The sequence below is a fragment of the Leucoraja erinacea genome, chromosome 3 (genome assembly GCF_028641065.1).
Source record: "Leucoraja erinacea ecotype New England chromosome 3, Leri_hhj_1, whole genome shotgun sequence".
NCBI classification, from domain to species: domain Eukaryota; kingdom Metazoa; phylum Chordata; class Chondrichthyes; order Rajiformes; family Rajidae; genus Leucoraja; species Leucoraja erinaceus.
The window spans coordinates 37,251,216-37,277,547 of NC_073379.1; the positions used below are offsets into that span (position 1 = coordinate 37,251,216).

The window sequence follows — 26,332 nt, forward strand, 5'->3', positions numbered from 1 at the left end:
GGTGCAACTAAGATCCTCTTATCCCAGAAAAATACACATAGCTCAATATGAGTGCAAAGTATTCATAAGACCTTTTATTTCCAAACATTTTTGCAGGCAACCCATTTAAAAAGTTTCACTATTTTTACCCAATACCAGTGTTTATTTCAAGACGCTGAGACAGTAATCCATTTTATAAACATCCAGTGACCTATAGAGGGTAGCAGCCCCCACTATGAACATGACTGCCTTAAACTGAGTTTTGGGAGAAGGGGAACATATTTTGCAGGGAGATTGAGTAAAATGGTTGACTTCTCCAAAAGAATGAGAGGGAATCACATTGAAATGCATAAAATGATTTGTGCTTTATAGAACAGTTTTGTTTTTACAAGTATAACAGTCCAGCAGTTACTACTAAAATGGGGAAAGTTTTATTTACCCAGTAGAATTATCTTTGTTGGAGTGCTATGCTTCTGGAATGTATTCAAGACAGTGTTACAGAAAAATCAGCAGATACATGAGAGTAAATTACACACTTTCCCACACTTAAAGCCACCTCTCTCACGAAGACCAGATTACTCATATCAAAACTACACAGACCAGCATTGAGCAGTGAACCTATTTCTTAAGCGTTCGAATCATTGCAGAGGATTTCAGTGCTCTCACAAGTTCTGCTCTCTGCAGTCTTGCAGCAAGTAAAAACCATGCAGTGACAGGGTAAGCAGTGTTTCCTTGTTACTTTATTTGCTGCATGCGATTGTGAAGTTATTCCAAATGCTTCCATTCTGCCAGGAGACCAAAGTGCAGGAACATTTTGTCAAGATCCTGCAACAGCTGTTTTACAACAGGAGCTACCTTGTTGGAACAAGTCTCAACAATAGTTCAAATTCCACACTGCAGCCAGAAGCGTTCTTTCTACGTTCATAGGCGAATCAGAGAAAGAAAAATAAATACCAATGCCAAAAGGCAATTCTCCACAGTGAAAGAAGCTAGTGAGTTTTTGCTCAGTATGCAAGAAAACAACTATCATGGAAAATTTGACAGTCCTTAGGATATATTTGCAACACACACACACACACACACACACACACACACACACATCCTTGGCCTTGAGGGATGGGTCGCTTGTTTTGCTTTGAAGTTAGCAAATATGAGTAATTATTCTTAGAACTTGGATGTGAATTGACATGAGAATTATCATAAAGCTTTGAGAGAAAACTTTGTCAAATGCCACTACTCAAAGAGATTTAAACTAATTTGATGTAATTGTCTTTAAGGTAGAGGTTACTTTGTGCATGGAGGAATAACAGGGATGAAGTCCAAAAACTGACCGTCTGGTGTACCAAAAACAACCTGGTACTAAACCCATCAAAGACAAAATAACTTGTCATTGACTTCAGGAGGAAGAGGAGAGAGGAACCTCCGGGAGGCGATTCAGGCCTCTGCAGGCTCGCACTGGTAGACTAAAAAATAGTTTCTACCATTGTGCGATAAAAGAGCTTAACTCCAATAGTGAACACTGGGAAGCAAGAAGTAACTTCGAGGAATACCGCTAAATTCTTTTAATCTCTTTTAAAAATGTATTTATATTCTACTATTAACTGTACATATGTGCATTGGTGTCGTGTTGTATTTCTTTTAACAGAGGAGAAGCAAATGGAATTTCGTTGCTCAGTTTTGTGCAATGACAATAAACATATTCTATTCTATTCTAACTGACCACCACAGACACTGCTTTTCTTCAGAAGCTTTCAGACACCTAACGTTTATCAAAATGCAGGAGAATCCAAAATATTTCATAGTCATTTAGTCAGAGATGATGAGCTAAGTTTAATTTTACCAATGGCATTAATAGAGTATTTCAACTTGCATTTAAGGAGCAAGGTAAAATGCTCTAATAGACTTATTTTCTTTTATCCCTCGTGTGTTCATCCAGCCTCTGCCATATATTGCACAATATATATCTTCTAATAAAGAAATAAAGAAAATCCTCAAGGAATTATGGAGCAACGAGATAGCTTTAACTGAGTGGTTGTCAAACGAATCAGTGTGAAAAATCATTTATTCAAGCAGTGTGTGACAACCTGCAGCAAGAGTGGAACCCGGGATTTCACTTTACTGGGATCAGCCACTCAAATGGTCTTCATCTCTCCTGCAATGCATCAATAACTGACTCTAATGGAATACACTAGGGAGCAAAAAAGTAGCAATGATACTCCATCCGCTTCAATGCCAGCAGTGCACACTTGATTTGCCACATGCTTTCTCCAAGTCAGAAGTACCACATCAGCAGATTAGAACACAAAGATCTGGACTGACATTCTTGCTCAGCGATCCTGCGCTATCGGAAGGTTGTCTTTTGTCAGCAACTATAAATCAAGACCCCATCCAATTCAACAGGTGCACAAAGATCCTGTGGCACCATTTACAACAAAAGCATAGATGTTCTTCCTGGTACACCATTGTCGCCTGTCAACCCGTCTACAAATTGGCCGCTGTGTTTCCTGTCACTTCAACACTTCAAAACCCGGATGTGCGAAAAGTGGGACAAAGATACGAGATCTTCTTTCCTTCAGAGGATAAGAAAATGAGCCTCTTCTTCTGCGTAATACCAAAGAATGAGGTGAATAGCTTGAGGGGAAAAAATAATTTTGTTTCCTTGCAATAAATTATGAGGGGGGGGTGGCGGGGATGAAAGAGATTCAGAAATCTGTAGAATTCTGCGGAAAGTCAGAAATTTACAGTTCCTTGTTTCTTCAGAAATTACAATGTTGAAGGTAAAAGAATTAGAGTTATACAATTCTGAAAGAGGAATATCCACTTTTTTTGTCAAAGTAAGGATACAGGGTGCTGGACTTTCTAAACAGGGACTGACCATAAAAATAAAGAGGTGATGCTGAATATATATAAATTATTGATTCAGCAGCAGTAAAAATGTTTAGTGTAGTTTAGAGCGTTCTGCTTCCTCCACGCACTTGATGGATCAGCCATCATGGAATGTAAACAACATCCACACAGAGACATTGCAGCTGAGACATAAAGTCTCACACTAATTATGAGCACAACAAAAACATGGGTTGAAGCCTAATACCAAGGAAACTGCACTGCCCTGCTCTCCAAGAGTAAGCAAATGCAACATATGCTTAAGTCAACCACAAATGAAACCAGTCTATAAATACTGATAAACAGGGAGCACAGTGTTAAAGAACTGGGACTATGTTGGGAGTTTGAATGTGGTTTTCGACGTTAATTAAGCAAATCAAGTATCTGTAATCTGTGTAGGAAGGAACTGCAGATGCTATTTTAAACCAAAAATAGACACAAAAAGGTGGAGTCATTGAGCGGGTCAGGCAACACGTTTGGAGAAAAGGAATAGGTGATGTTTCAGGCCTGAAGAAATGTCTCGACCTAAAACGTCACCTACTCCTTTTCTCCAGAGATGCTGCCTGATCCGCTGAGTTACTCCAGCTCTTTGTGTCTATTATTTGTAATCTGTCTTCTGCACAGACATTAAAGGAGCATAAACAGAAGATTATAAACTGTCTACCTAACCAAGGTCACAGAAAAAGAGAATATAATTATTTCCCTTCTATCAAAGATAGACATAACTTAGTATGATAGACACAAAAAGCTGGTGTAACTCAGCGGGACAGGCAGCATCTCTGGAGAGGAATGGGTGACGTTTCCGTCGAGGCCCTTCTTCAGACGAAGGGTCTCGACCTGAAACGTCACCCATTCCTTCTCTCCAGAGCAGCTGCCTGTCCGCTGAGTTACTCCAGCTTTGTGTGTCTATCTTCAGTTTAAACCAACATCTGCAGTTCCTTCTCACACATAATCTGGTATGATTTTTTATTAATGTTCATATAAAGAAATCTGATTCAAAATCAATTCAAAATCATAGCTGGCCATGAAATTTAAAAACATCTGTTTCCACATCCGTCCAAGGCTTTACCCCTCCTTGTAACCTTGTGCAGCTTGAAAACCTTCCAAGTACATTCTTCTAACTTTGGCTCTTTGTGCAACCTGATGCTATCTCTCTATCATTGGCAACACCTCCAAATGTCAAGGTACAAAACCTAGAATTCCTTCCCTGACCAATTGACCTCTTCCTTTATCAAAAATTATTGTTAAAATTCAACCCTTTTATTAGCTTTTGACCATTTGCCCAAACATGCAGCAGCGTTACATTTTGGTTTCAATTTTTGCTCAAGTTAAATGCCTTGGAACACTTTACCATATTAAAAGCACAATGGAAAAACCTAGCTTGTTGTAAAATTAACCATAATTGTCACTCTCTCAAATCATAGCACATGATCTTTACCTTACCAAACAGACTTCCCACACATACATGCCAGCACCCAGTGTAAGCATTGAATGATCATAGTGTGATCCATGCAGTACATACGTTAGGTAGGTACCCCTGCTGTTGACACTCATCATGAGGTCCACTTTCTTCATCGGCGTGTCCAGTGTACCAGTCAGATTTATGGCACTTGCATTATTTATCAAAATATCTATGCCTGCGGGGGAAAAAATACAGTTAATAATCTATTACGTGACAGTTCCAGCTTTTTGCAATCCATCAGACATTTTACCCACCACTCAGGAGAAGTTGCGACTTGCAGGGGTAAAGTCCACAATGACCACCAATGCTCTCCTAAATCATTGTTCACACAAAGAGCTACATAGAGCACTGATCCTCTTTTGTCCGGAGTAATCTATTATTATCTATAATTCAGACACATTAGCTCAGTGTCAGGAATGTGAAAAATTCAATATGATTGTGGAATTGCCTTTACTAGCCCCAACAACATAGGAAAACCCAAAACTATGTCAGTAAACTGAACGGAAACTGTATATGCTGAGATTAAGCAGGAGCCAATCTTGTTTGGATCAACAAACCTCACACACAAGTGGAGTCAAGGCCAATAATCAGAAACTGAGAAACAAAATGAACAAAGCAGCCAGTGATAAAATGTGGAAAGACAGAGAGGGTGAGCAGGTGATGAAAATTGATGCAGAGGTTCGGGGACAAGAGGCCAAATTGTGTTTCTTTTCAACCAGCAGTTCCAGAGAGAACAGCATCATAAAACCAATGGACTTGCCACTGAGTCCAGAGGCACAGGATTCATGCAACGCTGAGGAGTTTGGCCATCCTCGAATCTGTGTGTCACCTTGTCTCAAAGAAGTAGTCAATCTAGATACAAATACGAAATTGTGGTTGAAGTTGTTTTTATCTAAACAATATCAGTTATATCTGTTTTAAAACAATTGTGTAAAATATTTTTAACAATTCTGTACATCTATTTCAATTATTCTCAAATATTTCAGAGACACCTAGAAACAGATAAAAAGACTTTTGTAGTGCGAGCTGTCAAAAGCTATCAGGGCCTATCGCAGGTGGGGTCTTGGGATTCACCACCGATCCTGAGTTGTTACTGGCGGAGCACTCCACTTTGCAGGACGGATGCAGCAGCAAGACTTAATTGAGCCTGTGGGACGCAAAAGGTTAGTGTGGATGCAGGGATGACATGGATAGGAAACATGGGCGGCTGGCCAGTTCAAACACAAACCAGCCCATTATGGTTAAGGCAAGAACTTGCGTCTCAAATACTCTCGTGTAAATTCCAATATACAAAACTTCTACAAAACAGCGTTTTGTGAAAAGTTACTGCACACTGTGTGGTCCCGGTGAGCACTGTGGCTTCTGGGCTATAAATCATGAAGAGATTAACCTTGTTTAAGAGGGAACTGCAGATGCTGGAGAATCGAAGGTTACACAAAAAAGCTGGAGAAACTCAGCGGGTGCAGCAGCATCTATGGAGCGAAGGAAATAGGCAACGTTTCGGGCCGAAACCCTTCTTCAGACTGATCGGGGGCGGGGGTGGGTGGGGACAAGAAAGGGAAAAGGAGGAGTAGCCTGCATCTCTTCCAACCTCATCTATTGCGTCCGCTGCTCTAGATGTCAGCAGATCTATATCGGTGAGACCAAGCGGAGGTTGGGCGATCGTTTCGCCGAACACCTCCGCTCGGTCCGCAATAACCAAGCTGACCTCCCGGTGGCTCAGCACTTCAACTCCCCCTCCCACTCCGTCTCCGACCTCTCTGTCCTGGGTCTCCTCCATGGCCACAGCGAGCAGCACCGGAAATTGGAGGAACAGCACCTCATATTCCGTTTGGGGAGTCTGCACCCCGGGGGCATGAACATCGAATTCTCCCAATTTTGTTAGTCCTTGCTGTCTCCTCCCCTTCCTCAGCCCCCCTGCTGTCTCCTCCCATCCCCCAGCCTTCGGGCTACTCCCTCCTTTTCCCTTTCTTGTCCCCACCCCCCCCCGCCCCCGATCAGTCTGAAGAAGGGTTTTGGCCCGAAACGTTGCCTATTTCCTTCGCTCCATAGATGCTGCTGCACCCGCTGAGTTTCTCCAGCTTTTTTGTGTAACAAGAGATTAACCTTGGTTGCTATCTATTCCTGTGTTTGATTTTCTCTTCACTGACTTGGCACATTACAACAGTTCAAATATAATACATTTTAGGCTCCCCTGCTGTAAAGCAGCTTCGAACAATTGTGTGAAGCATCTTGGAACAATTTACTACATTAAAGGTGCTGCATAAAACAAATATTTCATTTTTGTTGCTGGAGTACTTACGTCATTTTTTTTGGAAGTAGAAGCAAAGAAAAATGGTGTAGACAGGATGGGCATAAGAACAAGAACTAACTTCGTTCTTGGAGGCGACAGAGAATACAGATGGAATCTGGACAAAACCAAGTTTCTGGAGGAACTCAGGAGATCAGGCAGCAGCTGTGGAGGGATATGGGACAATCTATATTTAGGGTCGAGGCCATTCCTCTGGAATGGAGGAAGGGCCCCAACCTGAAACATCGACTGTCCATTTCCCTCCAGAGCTGCTTGACCCACTGAGTTCCTCCAGCGGTTGATTTTATGCTCCTCATTTAGATAGAAGATAGATAGATAGAATTTTATTTGCCACACAACCAGGGTCGGTGGTAATTGGGTTGCCAGCAGCGGTACAGTAATAAAGAACACACAACCACAATAAACATTTTACACAAACATCCCCCACAGCATTCATCACTGTGGTGGAAGGCACAGAGCTTGGTCAGACCTCCTCCATTTTCCCCCGTGGTCGGGACCTCCACCTCCGCAGCCGTTGCTGCGGGCGTCCAGATGGTAAGGGACAAAGTCAAAGTCAAGGTAAGTCCAGGATCGGCTCTTCCCCACCGGAGACCGCGGCTTCAGGCTGGTGTAGGCCGCAGGCCGGCGGTCGAAGATTTAAGGTTCCCGCAGCGCCGCAGCAAGAAGCACCGCAGACCGCAGGGCCGATGGTCGAAGCTCCCCTCCAGGGGTGATGGTAAGTCCATGCCGGCCCCGCGGTAGAAGTTGGCCGCGGGCCGGCAGTGATGGCTTCTTCTTCCCCCGGGTCCCCCACGAGGGATCGCGGGCTGTAGACGCCGCACCAGCTGGAGTTCTGCAGACCGCGGCTTCAGGCTGCCGGCAGCCCCGGGCCAGCGAAACGGAGCGCTCCCCTCCAGCGAGCCCCAGCGAGGGCTCAAACCTGTACTGAAAAACTGATGCCATGAAATTAGCAACAGTACCATCTTCAGTGGAAGGCTTGAGACGATCCTTGCACTCCAAGAGGTTAAACCACAAATGAAGTCAAAATATTCACGTATCACATTCCAATCAACTCCATGTCAAGTCAACATAAAAGTACCAATTTTTCCAATACACGAATCAAACATTTGGTGTCCTAACAACATAGATGAGCAAGGAGAATGCAAATTTTAAAATGTACCCAATATACAGTGCCCTCCATCACGCTTGGGACAAATACCCATCATTTATTTATTTGCCTCTGTACTCCACAATTTCAGATTTGTAATAGAAAAAACTCACATGTGGTTAAAGTGCACATTGTCAGATTTTATTAAAGACCATTTTTATACATTTTGGTTTCACCATGTAGAAATTACAGCTGTGTTTATACATAGTCCCCCCATTTCAGGGCACCATAATGTTCGGGACACGTGGCTTCACAGACGTTTGTAATTGCTCAGGTGTGTTTAATTGCCTATTTAATGCAGGTATAAGAGAGCTCTCAGCACCTAGTCTTTCCTCCAGTCTTTCCATCACCTTTGAAAACCTTTATTGCTGTTTATTAACATGAGGACCAAAGTTGTGCCAATGAAAGCCAAAGAAGCCATTATGAGACTGAGAAACAAGAATAATGCTGTTAGATACATCAGCCAAACATTAGGCTTACCAAAATCAACTGTTTGGAACATCATTAAGAAGAAAGAGAGCATTGGTGAGCTTACTAATCGCAAGGGGACTGGCAGGCCAAGGAAGACCTCCACAGCTGATGACAGAAGAATTCTCTCTATAATAAAGAAAAATCCCCAAACACCTGTCCGACAGATCAGAAACACTCTTCAGGAGTCAGGTGTGGATTTGTCAATGACCACTGTCAGTTGAAGACTTCAAGAACAAAAATACAGGGGCAACACTGCAAGTTGTTGGTTAGCTGCAAAAATAGGATGGCCAGGTTACAGTTTGCCAAGAAGCATGGGGCGGAAATCCCGCGGAGGGGAGGGGGAAGGGGGGGGGGGGGACTTCCATGTTATGTAATCTGGATTTTGAAATTTGGTGAAAAAAATCTATTAAAAGTTGGGGTAGGACTGATGATCGAGGGCGCCGATTGGCGAGAGAGACATCGGTCAGCAGGGGGGTGGGACATGATGATTCAGGGCGATGATTGGAGAAGGGGGCTGTCGGTCAGAGGCAGAAGTAGGGGGGTGTGACTGAGGATAGAGCGCGGTGATTGGAGGAGGGAGACGTCCTGGTGGAGCAAAGGTCATAGAGCAGAGCTTGAATTGGCCCGTTCGCAGGGCCTTTCATCGCCCTGCTCTGCTTAAAATCGGCCGCGGGATCTTCCACCTCCTCACGGTCAAATTGCTTCATTGAGGCGATCGAGGCTCCCGATGTTGAAGCCCCCGCCGGGGGGATGGAAAATCCCACAGCCGCTTTTAAGCCCGGCCAAGCGATGAAAGGCCCCGCGAACGGGCCGATGCAGCCCCACGATTCGGGGCGGACGAAACTGCTGTTGCTGGAGTTTGGAGTCGGTCACCAACCAGCTCCCGATGTTATCGTCCACAGGACCCATGGCCAAAGCCTCCGAAGCCGCGTGCGTGTGTGCGCGCATGCGGCACCAAGAAATTGTGTTCTTCCCCCCCATGTTTTGATAGTGATTTCCTCCCCTGCCATGAAGTACTTAAAAAAGCAACCACAGTTCTGGAAAAAGGTCTTGTGGACAGATGAGACAAAGATTAACATATCAGAGTGATGGCAAGAGCAAAGTATGGAGGAGAGAAGGAACTGCCCAAGATCCAAAGCATACCACGTCATTTGTGAAACACAGTGTGGGGGTGTTATGGCCTGGGCATGTATGGCTGCTGAAGGTACTGGCTCACTTTTCTTCATTGTTGATATAACTGCTGATGGTAGTATCGTAATGAATAACAAAGTGTATAGACATATCCTATCTGCTCAAGTTCAAACAAATGCCTCAAAACTCATTGGCTGGTGGTTCATTTACAGCAAGACAATGATCCCAAACATACTGCTAAAGCAACAAAGGAGTTTTTCAAAGCTAGAAAATGGTCAATTCTTGAGTGGTCGTCAATCACCCGATCTGAACCCATTTGAGAATGCCTTTTATGTGCTGAAGAGAAAACTGAAGGGGACTAGCCCCCAAAACAAGCATAGGCTAAAGATGGCTGCAATACAGGCCTGGCAGAGCATCACCAGAGAAGACACTCAGCAATTGGTGATGTCCATGAATCGCAGACTTAAAGCAGTCATTGCATGCAAAGGATATGCAACAAAATACTAAACATGACTACTTTCATTTACATGATATTGCTGTGTCCCAAACACTATGGTGCCCCGATTTGGGGGACTACTATGTATAAACACTGCTGTAATTTCTACATGGTGAAACCAAATTGTGTAAAAATGGCCTTTATTAAAATCTGACAATGTGCACTTTAACCACATGTGATTTTTTTTCTATTACAAATCTCAAGTTGTGGAGTACAGAGGCAAATAAATAAATGTTGGGTCTTTGTCCCAAACATTATGGAGGGCACTGTGAATCAGTCAAGAATACAATTGCTCTGAAAAAGGTTATTCAGCAAATTCAGCCCTTATTTCGTCAAAGTAGAAAATGGCCGCACACACAAATTTCTGGGATTCTACAAATATCAGAGTGTCCATATTAAAATAAAAAATAAAACTAACCAACAAATGATTAAGGAAACAAAATCAAGGATCAAGCTTCATGATTTTTTAAGCACGATATCTCTAGTCTAACTTCCTTGGAACCAAATAATATTTGAACGACATCTAAATTTGGATTATAGAAGTTACTTTTAATTGTTTGACGAGATAATGTTTAACGTTATTTTTATATTGTTTACAAGTTTAATACTATGAATTTGTTTCTTTATAAAATATATATTACTGATGATAATAAATTTGGTGATGAAAATTAATAACAGTCAAGTGTTTTATGAAGGTTGGATGTTTTCAGACTGGACCAGAGACTGTCATGATTCTTCTTAGTTATTTTCTTAAAAAACATTGTGATGGCCTATATATGTACCTCGTGTCCATGATAAAAACAGTGCGGAAATTTTATTTTACTTGCCATACTTCAGTGGGGTTAAATGAGTTCACATTTCACACACTTGGTGGCCTTCAAGTGCACTTCTATAAGATGAGAATTGAGAGCAAAGTACATTGGAGTCAGCTAGACATCCACAGTCAAAGATCATAGAGCTCTCCTACTCTAGTATCTTTGGCCACAGCAGTCTGTCCCTTAAATTAATTAAAAGTGACAGCTCAATTGGACATCAACTCCTCTTTCCCAATCAATTCTTTCAATTTGAAAACGATCATATTTCCATCTCAGACTTAGTGAACAGGTCTCTTTCCACACTATAGTATTAAACCCGGTTGTAGTTTTGACTTTAAATAGCTGCACCGTAAATATTGAATGCAAGCCTGATCTTAGAGCAATCGGAAAAATGTTTTGGAAACGATACATTATTGAGAATGCATGACTGAAACATAGTGTTTGTGTCATGGGGAACTGCCACTCAGAGCAGTCTGCCCTATGATCAACTTACTCAGAGTTTAACTGAACATCTCAAGTCACCGTATGGCTTATAAACTGATAATTCCCGGAAGACAAAAGCCATCACATTCACCAGCTTGCCACATCCAAAATCATTGATCAAACAGTACCTCCAAAGGTCTTCACTGCATTCTTCACTGCCTCGCTGATTTGCTCCTCATCTCGCACATCAACCAAACACGGTAAAGCCTTGCCCCCGACAGCTTCAACTGAAAAGAAAAACAAATGATTTCAGACAAATCCAACAAAAAGTACGATCAATTTTCTTTACCCAAGGAGAACATTTGACAGCAATGAGCAAGGCTATTTTTCATAAAAATAAAACAAAAATGCAGAGCAAAACAAAGCACACACTTTCTCATTTCGTAAGCCGAGGTAGATTGGTGGCAATTGAGCCATTATTGACTATCAACATTCATTCATCAGTTGTCTGCCTAGAGTAATTCATAAAAAAATATCACCAGGCTCAGCTTCCTTGTTAAATAGGTAAATGACAACAGAATGAAAAGGTTCTACTTTACACCTCAAGTTACATAGGAATCATCATTTGCTGAAAAGAACAAGGATACTATGGTATTGCAAATACAATACAAATGATTTTGCGGTCCTGATTTGCAGATTATAAGCCTGGCTGCTCCCACTGTGTGGCCTAATTCATAACATTCAGCAATCCTTGTGATGAAACTAAATAAACACGATAAAACGTTCAATAAGGAACAGCAGCAACATTATCATCTTTCTAATACTTACCCACTACAACAGCCACTCAAACCATTTTAACCCCAAAGAGATAATACAGAGCAGTAATTTTTAAGTGCAAGAGAACTATCTACAATTGTTCTGGCACAAAGGGCCATTCTCTGCAAATACATATAAAACATACTTTCTTGATATCATGCTTTACACCCATTGAAGTATCTATCCATGTGTAGTAATTGTTGGACTCTGTGGGCAGCCATTTGAGTGCAACAAAATCCCACAAGAGTAAAAACTGAAGAATATTTTTTTCTGATGTAATGTGAAGGATCATAGAGCCACAGAATGAAACAGTGTGGAAACAGGCCCTTCGGCCCAACTTGGCTACACCGGCCAACATGTTCCAGCTACACTAGTCCCACCTGCTCGGTCCATATCCTTCAAAACATGTCCTATCCATGTACCTGTCTAACTGTTTCTTAAACGTTGGGATAGTCCCTGCCTAAACTACCTCCTCTGGCAGCTTGTTCCATACACCCACCACCCTTTGTGTGAAAACGTTACCCCTCAGATTCCTGTTAAATCTTTTCCCCTTCACCTTAAACCTATGTCCTCTGGTCCTTGATTCGCCTACTCTGGTCAAGAGACCAATAGAGTCTGGGCAAAAGATTTATAGAACGATAGAGGTTTGGACCTCAGCGTTCAGACAAAAATATACCAATAATCACCAACAGGTAAGAGTCTAGAAACTTTAAAATATATCATGAGGAACAGCATTCAGCAAACTGATGGGTCTGAAGGCCAACATTTAGCATGTCTCCTTTGACTCTTAGAAACTTCAACAGATGTGCAGTGGAGAGATAAGTTTATTCGGCCTTCCATCACAGCGATGTGACGGATGTTTATGTAAATTATGTTGTGTCTTGGGTCTATGTGTTTGTAATGTATGGCTGCAGAAACGGCATTTCGTTTGGACCTCAAGGGGTCCAAATGACAATTAAATGTATCTTGTATCTTGTATCTAACAGATGTACCATAAAAAGCACACTATTGGGCTGCATCACAGCTTGGTTTGGGAACAGCTCTGCCCAAAACCACAAGAAATTGCAGAGAGTTGTGGTGTAGCCCAGTCCATCACGCAGACCAGACTCCCCACCAGTGACTCCATCTACTCTTCATGGCGCCTGGGAAATGTAGCCAACATCATCATCAGTCTTGGCCCACCCCGGTCATTCCATCTTTTCCCTGCTCCTGTCCAGCAAAAAGGTACAGATGCTTGAAAGCCCGTACTCTCAGATTCAGCAACAGCTCCTATCCCTCTGTTATCAGGTTTCCGAACGGTCCTTCCATGAGCTAGGGTACTGAGCAATTCACCTCTACCCCATTGTGGACAATGGACTTTGTCTATGGAACTGATGTGTTACAATGCTGTGAACGATAGTTACATTGAAAACAGTGAAAGAATACTCCCATTGTTGATTTTTAGATAAAGCAGTTACTATAATAAGAAATGTTGTACAAGTTCAGTCTTTATTCCTCAGAGTTGCAAAACTGATTGAAACACACAACTTTTTAAAGAGGAATTGACAGGGTGGAAGTTAATTGGATGTTTTCAACAGTGTAAGTATCCAGCTCTAGAGGGCATAATTTCACATGCAGGTGGCCCCCTCTAAGCACTTGCAGCCGCCCCAACACTCAGCAGCGCAGCCCCCCCTGTACTCTCAACAATCTACACACACACACACACACACACACACACACAGAAATAAAATGCAAGCCTAATTTTTTTCAAAACAACATCTAAAGATTTTTCACACTCACACTTCCTACCACGCAAATGACACCATGGCGACATTTCTCAGCCACATCTTTTACTGGAATGCTGAATGGCTTCATCATACCAGCACTCCCACCCTGAAAACAGATCCAACAGAGAAACAGCACAAAGGGTCTGCATGTCAGTCGCCTGCCATACAAGTGACGACAGTGTCATATGCTGGTCATATGACAGTCCAGGGCAGCACTGTTGTGCAGCTGGTGAAGCCGTTGATCAATCCTGACCTCGAGTGCTGTCCATGTGGAGTTTGCACCTTGTTCCTCTGACCACGTGGGCTTCCTCAGGGTGCTCCACTTTCCTCCCACTTCCCAAAGACACAAGGGTTTGTTGATTGAAAGTGCTAGAGCAGGGGCCTCCAAACTTTTCAGCATGAGGGCCACATTATATATTTGGCACATTTTTGCAGACCGTAGGAAAAAATAAAGAGAGCTTACTAGAGAAAACCATACAACCTGGCAGTGGTTGCTCGTTTGACTCCTCAATCACTTCACTCAAGTGAATAATTCATTAAAAATTCTATGTTACTGCCCAAATGCATTGATGAGCTAAAATAAGAGTCAAGAATCACAAGTGTTTTATTGTCATATATCCCAAATGGAACAATGAAATTCTTACGTGCAGCAGCACAACAGAATATGTAAAACCCCGATTCTATAATGTCTATCCATGTGCTCCAGGGGTGCTGCCTGATCTGCTGGGCTACTCCAGCACTTTGTGTCCTTTTTTTGTAAACCTGCATCTGCAGTTCCTGGTTTAAATTCTGGACTTTAGAAAAACAGCATGTAAACAGGCCCTTCAGCCCACCGAGTTCGCACTGAACAGCGATCACCCTGTATACTAGGGACAATTTATAAATTTTACCAAAGCCAATTAACCTACAAATTGGGAGGAGTGTGTGGGAAGAAACTCATGGGGTCACAGGGAGAACGTACAAACTGTACAGACAGCACCTGTTGTAAGGCAGCGACTCTACCAACATGCCACACCATAAGTGTGCTTAATTGCTTTTGTGCTGGATCGTAATCCAAGATAAAAGTGTCTGAGATAAAAGAATTGTGGATAGAATAGGTATGTTAGAAAACTTACCTTCAGCGGCGCTGCAGTATTGTCACTGGCCGTGTGCGCAACTTTTGCGCCTTTGAGGGGGTGGGGGCGGGATTAAAATGCCGTTTCTCCTGCCTATATACATTTTCTCGGGCTTCTACCTGATGCTGAATAATCGTTCCGACTACCGTTCTCTGAATTTTTTTTTTAAATGCGGGACAATTTAATGGCTGGAGTAAAATAAAAAGGCGACTTCTAACGCCGTCAACGCCAACAATGGGATGGATCTCACATAGGGAACAAAACATAAGGCAAGTCATTTATTTTACATATAAACTTGCTTCTTAGGATTACTTTAATCAAAATTTCATTGGCGAAAATGTCATTATGTAAATATACGAACCGGCAGTGTTTTTCCTGCCGATATGAGGTTTAAATTCACCGCAAACCGCAAAGTTCCAATTGATCGCGTTCCACAAAAACCCACTCGCAAGATGATTAAAATGGCCATTAATTTACGGGAATTATAGACTAAATTCCTTCAATTTGGCCTATAAATTCATGACAATGAGATTTAAAAATCATGTTATATTGTGAATTCTTGTGTGAATGTTATTCGGACACTTAGGCTATTTAAAAATGTTAACCTTTTCTTAAGAAATGGATAGATGTTTAGATCTAGTAATTGAATTTTGTAATTAGCTAACTAATTAATTATATGCTTTAATTTCAGGTCATCCATGTAAGATTGTTTCATATTTGTTTCAGAATGCTTCAATCTATAATAACTGAAAATTTCATTCAGTTCTCTTAATTTTTAAGAAAGTTTAAGGTCAAAGCACCAAATACAGGAAGAACTCAGTGGGTGAGGCAGAATCTGTCTAGGGAAGGACAGGTGATGAGAGAGGGATTTAGGTGAAACGTGTTGCAGGGGGGAATGAGTGGGATAAAAGGGAAATGAGGGATGGATCATCTCACCTTTAGTCCCCCCTTTTGCCTCTCCCCTGTCCTCTTCCATTTATATACCTCTCTGGCTTTACATTTCACTCCCCCTGTTTCCTTATCTGACATCACTCTCGAAGAGTCCACCAGGGACTATACAGGGAGTTGGGTCCGCGCCGACCAGCGATCCCCCAGAGAGCCGAGCTGGAGCCAATGCCTCCTTCACCCGTCGGTTGCAAGCCCGGGGACGACACCGCCGGCCGCCCCCGGACAGGGATGGGGCACCCAGGAGGGGACGTGGAGGGCCCAGCAGCAACTCAACAGCGCCCGCAGCACGGAGACCCGGGCCCGACTCCGATCACGGACCCCACCCCAAGCAGCAGCACGATCTCGCTCACTCACCGGTTGAAACAAAGGTCTGATAACAGCAGATCCACTCCCGACAATGTTTATGGCAAGTGCCTGATGACAATAGACAATAGGTGCAGGAGTTGGCCATTTGGCCCTTCGAGCCTGCACCGCCATTCAATGATCATCCCCAATCAGTACCCCGTTCCTGCCTTCTCCCCATATCCCCCGACTCCTCTATTTTTATGAGCCAATCTAGCTCTCTCTTGAAAGCATCCAGAGAAACCACCCTCTGAGGCAGAGAATTCCACAGACTCACCACTCTCTGTGAGAAAAAGTGTTTCTCTGTGAGAAAAAGTGACCTGGGCATGCGCAGTCGGAATACCGAACTCAAGTGACCTGGGCATGCTCAGTCGGAATACCGAACTCGCTTACAGCCCACGGCACAGAACGTGTTAAGAGCTTGCTGCGGGCCGGATAAAATCTCGTGGCGGGCCTGGGTACAGGGTTTCAGACAAAATGGACATTTGTACTTACAGCTGAGCATTGCATCCCATGCAGCAATAGAGGAACAGTAGGCTTGGATGAAAAGGGCAGGAAAGTCGACAAATGTCAGTTGGATCAAATTAGCAGATGCCCACAACAACTTAAACAATGGCATCCAGAGGTTCAACAAACCCAGAAAAGGAACAAGAGAAACAAGTCACTTTTAAACCCACTTGGAACTGCTGCGTTGCAACACTGTAAAATGTCTTTCAAAATGTTTAACTTGAAATACAAGGTTGTTTGCCGAATAATTCCTCAATGAACTTTGCTTTAAGTGGCAGTGTGCCACACTCTAAATAAATCTGTGGCCCAATTATTTTCCAGGGAGAAAAACAATAAAATTTATACAAAACCAAATGAAAACCTAGGGAGCCATACTCCATCAACAGATACCATAGAAACAAGATTGAAATAAATTCCATGACTGCTCAAAGAATTATAGAATTACATTTTTTTTCCTGGTTGCATCACGATGAGTAATAACTCCAGGCTATGCAGAATGAGTTCTTAAAAAATCCATCTCCTAGCAAGTTTCATCAACTGTGATTATAGATGGATCTTTCCCTTTGAAATTTCAATCTCCAAAATCAAGAAAAAGATTAATGTCATACGAAAATGCCGTGCAGTTATTTAAATTTTATACCACCTCACTCCTTCTGATCTTTCCATTATCTAGTTCAAGTTGTACCCTTCAAACCTTTCAAAAGTCAGATACCCCATATTAACAGGTGCTCTATTGTACCGAGTTGAATTGTACTCTATTGTTCCGAGTTGAAATTATTATCATGGTTGCTTCTCCAGGCTAGTTCAGTACTAAATTTCAACAAGTTGCATTTATGTATTGCTTTTAATGCAATGTAAAATCCCTGGACACAAAGAAATAGTGAATGAAATCAGTTAGTGACAATGGGCACATGAGGAAATGCCTGGGCATATGATCATAAATTTAGTTGAACGGATAAGTTTTTAGGAACATCTTACAAACTTAAAAAAGATGGAGCAAGATGATTAGGTCAGAAATTCCAGAGCGATAGGCCTGAGTGACTAAAGGTTGAGTGAGACATTGAAATCCAAGAATGCGCAAGAGGCCTTAATTGAAAGGACACCAATATATTGAACATTTCTGAGATCTAAAGGAAGGTTAGCAGAAAAACTGCTGCTGGTTCTCATCCGTGCCGCGAGACACAAAAGATTCAAAGGCTACGGGGAAACAAGAGATGGGAAGGGCAGATGCCGGAACCTGGAACAAAAAAAAACAAATTGCCATAAGAGTTCAACTTGTCAAGTAGCACATGTGAAGGGAGAGGAATATTGGAGGATTGTGTCAAAATGCTGCATCGGGACAGAGTGTAGCAGGAGGAGTGGCACAGCACATCGGCACAGTGGTAGAGTTGCTGCCTTACAACACCAGAGACCCAGGTTCGATCCTGACTAAGGGTGCTGTCTGTATGGAGTTTGCACATTCTCACTGTGACCGAGTGGGGTTTCTCCGGATGCTCCAAGTTCCTCACACATACCAAAGATGTGCAGGTTGGTAACTTAATTGACTTCAGTTAAAAAAATAATTGTAAATTGTCCCTAGTGTGTAGGTTAGAGCTAGTGTGTGGGGGGCTCAGTGCGCCAAAGGGCCTGTTTCCAAGCTGTATCTCTAAAGTCTAAAGATGAGCAGTAAATAGAAATGAGATGGAGTGAGACAGAAGCCATCCAAATGTCGACCATCCCTTTGCTTTCACGATGCTTTTTGATCCACTGACATTTTCCAGCTGTTTGATTTTACATTAATGGGCAAGAAAATTACTTGCCAATGTCCTGAGCTATCCTTAAGGCCACTGTCAAATAGTGATTGATTATGCTCTTGTTAAGTGGCTTGGGATATCTTACTGCATTAAAGGCAATATATAAATGCAACTTGTTGTTAATTGTCCAAAGATAGTACAACATTAGATTGTGCAATCTTCCTTTTCCAAGATAATAGAAAATAGGCAAGCCTGCTCTTTTCTTTTGGCCATTAGCACTCACTCAAGAGTAAAATAGACAGCAATTTACAACACATGCCCATTAAATGCAGAAATTCCTGCCCATGTTGCCCTAGGCTTCACTGTACCGATAACTCAGCCAAATTGATAATGCTAAATCGGTTGTGGTTTTTACAAATATCCCAGATCTCTTGATCAGGACAGTCTCCTGATCCCTAAGAATAAGGGGCAGCCCATTTAGGACTGAGATGAGGAAAAACGTTTTCAGCCAGAGAGTTGTGAGTCTGTGGAATTCTCTGCCACAGAAGGCAGTGGAGGCCAATTCACTGGATGCTTTCAAGTGAGAGTTAGATAAAGTTATTTGGGCTAACGGAATCAAGGGATATGGGGAGAAAGCAGGAACAAGGTACTGATTCTGGATGATCAGCCACGATCATATTGAATGGTGGTGCTGGCTCGAAGGGCCGAATAGCCTACTCCTGCACCTATTTTCTATGTTTATATGTTTCTATCCAAGGTTATCGTACACATACATGATGGACATGGTCTTCAAAATGGGCCTTGGGGAGGGAATCAGGAATGGATCCAACTGTTCTCCATTGATATCTGTAGTGCAGTCCAAATCAATTGATGGGAAATAGATAGCTTCCCCGTCAGGTCTGGAGCCCACTCTCCCCTGTCTTGTTTGTGTGCTGCATGGAACCCATTGCTGAATCCATTAGGAAAGACAAGAGCTTCAGAGGAGTGACGTTGTCAGGCAGTGGGAGCACTGAGATCGAAACAACCCCGTACATGGCCGATGTCGCCATCATTCCCTCGGATCCACAGTCGGTCTGCAAATTGATCAGCATCGGCAACCAGAGCCCTCAGTCAATCGCAGGAAAAGCATGGCCATGCTCTTCAGCAACTGGCCCAGCCGATCTTCTGTCCCCTTCACCATCAGGTCTGACTTCCTAAAGGTGGTCGGAATCTGGTTCGGAGGGACTGAGACATGCAACAAGAATTGACTGGAGCAAATGGCCACGGTCAAACAAAAATAGGTACTGTGGAAACAGCTTTCCCTCTCAATAACTGGAAAAAAATGTAATCTAGTGTGAGGTTCCAAGGGATGCTGTACTTGGCGCAGAAGTGGCACGTCCCCTCTGCTCTGCCTTCGCGATCACCCAGGACATCTTAGAGTTCAGCCGGGGATAAACGATGGGCCAAGTCTATGGGCCACGATGCACAAATCGGAATACAACAGGGGCAAAGGCATGCCCAACTTCACCCTCACCCTGATGGACTTTGGCTGTGCGTAGAGCTAAAGCACGTGGGAAATAAGTGTCACTATGTGCTGAGGTTCTACCTGTCCTCAGTGTTGAAGGATAGGCATGGCACCGATGGCGCGCAATGTGCCAGTTAGCTACACATTGCCACGCCACCTGTCCTTTGTGGAAAGATTCTTTGGGATTAGCAGCTTTGACCACAATTCCATTGGGTAGTGGCGGGCACTACAAGACAATGGATCCTGTGGCCTGATTCCCTGAGCAGACTGCCCAGCTTGCCTGGCAAAATGCTTCATCACCAGAGCACACCAATAAGCACAAAGTCCTTGCTTGGCTGGTGTCGAGAGGAACCCTCAGTCAGATCCTTTCTGCACTACGGGAATTTTGTTGCCAACGCATGCTGCCCTTGGGACGGCTGCTGTGAAGAGACGGATGCCCACCTCTTTGCAGAGTGTGGATTTGCTAACAGGATCTGGAAAATGATGCAAGGGTCCTTGTCAAGGCTCATACTGAACAGCTGTGCAACAGAGGACTCTCTGATTTTAGGCTATTCCCGGGGACACATTCTGAGCAGGACATCAACAGTGAAAGACACTCAGGTCTGCCCAAAACCTGTTGGCCTCCCAGCAAAATGAGATGTCCATCAGGGAATGGTGCCGACTAGCATACGTCAGACTGCAGGAGTACGTGCTGAGGGACGCAACAAAACCTGGTGCAGCCAACGGCAAGGCTCTGTGGAGCAGGACTCTAGTCTAGGGTCCTCCGCTGCAGAACATTGAGGCGCAGAGTCGAGTGGGGACTTAACAAGGCAAAGGATATCATCCCAGAGTGCCACAAAGGAGGCAAGGATGCTTGGTTACCACGAATTAATGCATAGGTGCTGAGAATATCAGAAGAATATCACAATCTTGTTTCATATATTTTTAAAATACGGAAAAAAGTTTATTTTTGGAATTAAAACCAAATCTCCCCCAAAACAAAGACTGGAGGAGAAAGCGAAGCCCGTTCCATTTTCAGTAACTTGGTAAATCATCATTACTGGCCAACAATTGTCCCAAAAATAAAAATATTTCATCTTTTCATAATCACTGCAACAGGTTGCTTATTATTGGTGGAAGTTACAAACATGTCCATATAACCATATAACAATTACAGCACGGAAACAGGCCATCTCGACCCTTCTAGTCCGTGCCGAACACATAATCTCCCCAGTCCCATATACCTGCCCTCAGACCATAACTCTCCATTCCCTTCCCATCCATATAACTATCCAATTTATTTTTAAATGATAAAAACGAACCTGCCTCCACCACCTTCACTGGAAGCTCATTCCACACAGCTACCACTCTCTGAGTAAAGAAGTTCCCCCTCATGTTACCCCTAAACTTCAGTCCCTTAATTCTCAAGTCATGTCCCCTTGTTTGAATCTTCCCTACTCTCAGTGGGAAAAGCTTTACTACTGTTAGGTGACGAAAAGCTTTCCACGTCAACTCTGTCTATCCCTCTCATCATTTTAAAAACCTCTATCAAGTCCCCCCTTAACCTTCTGCGCTCCAAAGAATAAAGCCCTGCCCAAAACTTGTCCCAGGCAAAACCTTTCTCTGTAACTTAGTTGCTGAAACCCAGGCAACATTCTAGTAAATCTCCTCTGTACTCTCTCTATTTTGTTGACATCCTTCCTATAATTAGGCGATCAGAAAAATTGTACACCATACTCCAGAATTGGCCTCACCAATGCCTTGTACAATTTTAACATTACATCCCAACTTCTATACTCAACTATGCCAACTATGTCAACTTTCCCAATTAATTGCCACCTGCAAACTAGCATTCTGCAAATCACGTACTGGGACTCCCACTTCCCACTGCACCTCAGAGCTCTGAAGTCTTTCAATATTCATGTAATGCCTTTCAGTTATTCTGTCAAAATAGGTTCAACCCAGTTATTCCCTCTTCTCCCCTCTCTCATTGGGCAAAAGATATAAAAGCTTGAAAGTACATACCACCAGATTTAGGAACAGCTTCTTCCCCACTATTGTTAGACTACTGGACAGTTCTCCCATAAACAAGGGTGTGGTCCCAATCTCCCTCATTGCAGCCCTTGCGCTTTGGTGACCTCTTGACTTCCAAACCCAGGGTCGTGGAGGTGAGACATTGGCAAACCATCATAGATCTGATCCCAAACTCAAAGCTTTGGAACTTGTTAGAAACAAAATTTCTAACTGTATTGAGAGCATGAACAATTATATCAAAATGGTTGACCTGGTTCGTCATTTACATTTTCCTTGCGGCTGTACCTAAATAAAAAATGTGAGCTAAAAATAGATTGATGGCAGCTGAATGTTTGAGATGTGTTGAAATGAGTAAGTCAAAAACATTGAAATTAGAAAGACGGTTTTGATGTCCAGAATCAAATATTGTTAGGGACCAATTAATTTTTGGTTAAGGTTAAAAAAAATCTTATGGGCTAACATAATGGTGTGGCCATCACTTTCTGAATAACTAGCAAGCATATATCTCAGCCTTTATGCCATCTTGGTGAAAGCAGACACGATAGTGGCATTTAGACAGGCGCATGAACATGAAGGGTATGGAGGGTTATCACATACAGGCAGATAGATAAGGTTTGTACAATTTGACATCATAGTTGGCACAAGCATTGCGGTCTCAAGGACCTGCTGTCCCGTAGAGTTCTAAGCTGATCCAAGTAACAAGCATAAACTACCTCCCCCATTCAAGCTTGATTGAAAACAAATGGACAATCCACCCATTAAATTGATAGCAATGTTCCAAGTTGAACACCATCACTGTTAATAACAGGTGCTGCCATGAATTGTCAGTCACTCATACTTGTTGAGGGCATGCCCCATTGAACTATATGCAGATAAGGGACCAAGAGTTCTTATACACCATATACATATCTTTATGTATGGTGTATTAGAAGTAGGATGGGCCTCCGTTACAAGAAAGCCCAGAGTCAAATATTATTTTGCAGGAAGCAAAATATTCATGTGGAAAGAGTAATGCTTCATGTCCATAATCTTTCATTAGAACTGATTAAAGGTAATTGATCTCTCTCCGTGGATGTTGTCTGACCTCCTGAAAACGTCTGACTTTTGGATTTTTATTTTGGATTTCCAGTGTTTGCAGATTTTTATTTACTTTTTTTTATGAGCAATCTGTGGCTTTTGAGATGGCTAAACCATCTTATGTGAGATGTCCAAATGGGAAGGAACTAAAAATTTTGTTTGCTGTTTATGTGGGTCCTTCGTGTTCTTATCAAAAAGACCCAGGTGGCTCAGTAACATCTTGGATACTCCTCTCCTCTGTGCGATGCTCACAGGTCAGTGAGGATGCTTTGACGTTTCCAGGATGACCTGCAGAATTGTTTGTCGCCACAATGGGGCTCACAGAAAGGTCATTTCAGGAATTTGATGTTACCATGCAGGTGATGCAGCCTGCCCTATGGAGCCTGGTAGATGTGATCATACTTTCTAGGCTCGGGGTGTTGCTCCAAAAAAACCACCCATGATAGTTCACCTATCTTGCCAATCAATTTACAGATATTTGCATACGCAGGGCTACTTTAATTGTTCTTGTAGCCTGAAGTATCTACACCATAACTGAGAATCTATGGTCCAATTCTAATACAAATCACATAACTGTGCAAATTACCCTGAGCCCAAATCAACTACTTCATGCCTCCACCGACAATTTTCAGAACCTGGAAGGGAAAAATAGAGCAGACGCGGAAGCACATGATCCTTAAAATAATAACTGATAACTGATAACATTAGGTAACTGTTGTCGCTTGAACGATGACTTCAGAACTTGAGACAGTCTCCCTCTGTACCTGTGCGTATGCCAAGTTCATTGATTTTCGGCAACATGCACGACGCCAAGTCAGTTGAAAGTAACACAAAACGGTCAGCAATTCAGCCAAATTAAACCAAGGAAATCACATTGACGGAATACCTATTGATCAAGCTTTGGCATCTGATCCAATACTGGGGAGAGTGTTGCAAGTTCTCTATTATCATTGATTTAGAAGTTGAGTGTTTCTAGCTCCACGAGCACTTTAAGAACAATATCTACCTTTATATTCTATCCGTTAGAAGCTCTTCACAGAAATTATTTTTTAAAACAAAAATTGACAATGTACGATAGCAAGAATATTAATTGATGATGATGAATATTGGTTGATGAAGTAGGCTTCAGAGTCAAAAATGTTTAATTGCCAAATGTACTGGGAATAGAACAATGAGATTCTTACTTGATGCAGCTTAACAGATCTGTAAATAAAACACGTAGATAAATACATAAAAATCAATAATAAATCAATAACCGTAACACTAGGTGACCAAATAGTGCAAAACCGAAGTTCATAGTGCAACCAAACGCAAAATCCAATGAAGATAATAGTTGCTGAGGTTAGTCTTCTGGGTAGGGTTTTGCTTGGTAGTTTTAAAGCAGTTCTTGAACTTGGTGGCCAGAGTTTTCAGGCTCTTTTACCTTTTTTCTGAAGGAGATGGAAAAAAAGAGGGATGTGGAGTTTCAAGGAGAGAACTGGGAACCAAAGGCATTGTCAGAGTGACTAAACTCAGGCTTCATCGAAAAAAAAAAAATGTTTTTAAAAAGCTGAAGGTTTGCAGATGGTTACAAAACTAGAAAGGACGGTATTATTGAGAAAGGAAAAAACAAGAAAAGAAGGAAGACTCAAAGAACTGTAGATAGACACAAAAAGCTGGAGTAACTCAGCGGAACAGGCAGCATCTCTGGAGAGAAGGAATGGGTGTTGTTTTGGGTTGAGACCCTTCTTCAGTAGATGTTGGTTTACCAAAAAAAAAGTACTGGAGTTACTCAGCATGTCAGGCAGCATGTCTGGAAGACATGGATAGCGACGTTTCAGGTTAAGATTGAAAACCCACACTTTCCAGGATTAGCATGAAGTTTTCTTGCAGAGACATACACAATTCACAAAAACAAACAAAATCCCAACTCCACAGATATTCTTTATTTGGAGTGAGGGAGGTGAAAGGTCCAGCCAGAGGAAGGGACACACAAATATCTAAATTTTACAGCAATGTAGCAAATTCTTGTTGCGCTGTAACAAAAAGAACAGAAATACAACAAAACAGGATGGATATGAAGAGCAAACAGGAAAAACAAGGTGTCAAAATGGAACACCCAAGGACACTCAAATTATGAACATTCCTGTATTTTTCAAGGGAGGATCATGTTGAGCCAACATTTTTTCAAAGCTTCTCATTTGGTCTAATTGAAATAGGGTACAAAGGCATGCACTTGTGCATTATACACCTAATTGCTGATGAAATATCTAGCGAGAGATGGAATATTTCATAGTAGACTGGAGTATTTCAATCTCTGCATTTCACAGTAGCCTCGTATTTGATCCCACATTTGATCAACGATAAACACTAGAGGTAAGAAGCACATTTTATTAATAACTTGTTACAGGCAAGAAACTTTCTCAAGCAATAACAGAAGTAAAATAATTCAATAATCATGTCAATCTATTCACACCCCGACCTAAAACCTCGTCAGTATTATCACCAGAGAAACTGGTTTGGCAGCATAATTTCAAGGGAGAGACATTTACATTGCAATCTCAAGTGCTCAATAAGTCCAAGCTTACTGACTGTCAGTTGCACGAAGGTAGACAAAAATGCTGGAGAAACTCAGCGATTGAGGCAGCATCTATAGCGCGAAGGAATAGGTGACTTTTTGGGTCAAGACCCTTCTTCAGTTGCACTAACATCTGCACATTCAGGTCCATTGAATAAATGGAGAGATCATGTTCAGGCAGGTACAACTTGCAGCTGATACTCACACACACACATCAGTGCTGGCGACAAAGGATACCAAATTTCTCCCCTCACCATGATAAAAGACAGCAAAAAAAAGCAGTTTGCCATTTGTCAGAGTTTATTCACTGACCAAAATTTATCCCACAACCAACAAAACAACCAGATATTTCAGTTTGTAACATGCTGCTGTTTGTGCAAATTGACAGCCACATTTCTTGCATTACTGCAGCGACTAGATTTCCAATGTTGTGAAATCTCCAACACAATTACATTTTCTTTGTCAGAAAATTTTAAACAGGTTTGGGTTTTTCATTGTCACATGTACCGAGGAACATTGAAAAGCTTTGTGTAGGAAAGAACTGCAGATGCGGGTTTATACTGAAGATAGACACAAAATGCTGGAGTAACTCAACGGGATAGGCAGCATCTCTGGATAGAAGGAATGGGTGATTTTTTCAGTTAAGACCCATCTTCAAACTGAGAGTCATTGGAGAGGAAGACACAGAGATAAGATGTGACTGCCTAACAATTATCTATACATTTTCAATGATCTTCATCCCCTTTGATGTCTTGTTTTCAGTGCATCAAAATGCACAAGCAAGAATGATGATGCATGGGAGGTACTAAATGAAATAAATGCTTTTGTAAAATCAA

General features: G+C 42.3%; 1 protein-coding gene across 1 annotated transcript in view; it reads right to left on the minus strand.

Moving 5' to 3' along the window:
* Positions 1-26,332, minus strand: part of hsdl2 (hydroxysteroid dehydrogenase like 2) — a 127,956-nt gene that overhangs the window by 69,848 nt on the left and 31,776 nt on the right. The window contains exons 3-4 of the mRNA XM_055632435.1: positions 11,307-11,405; positions 4,385-4,499 (exon numbers count right to left, since the gene is read on the minus strand). Of these exons, the coding sequence (XP_055488410.1) occupies positions 4,385-4,499; positions 11,307-11,405 (214 nt within the window). The remainder of the gene's footprint in view (positions 1-4,384; positions 4,500-11,306; positions 11,406-26,332) is intronic.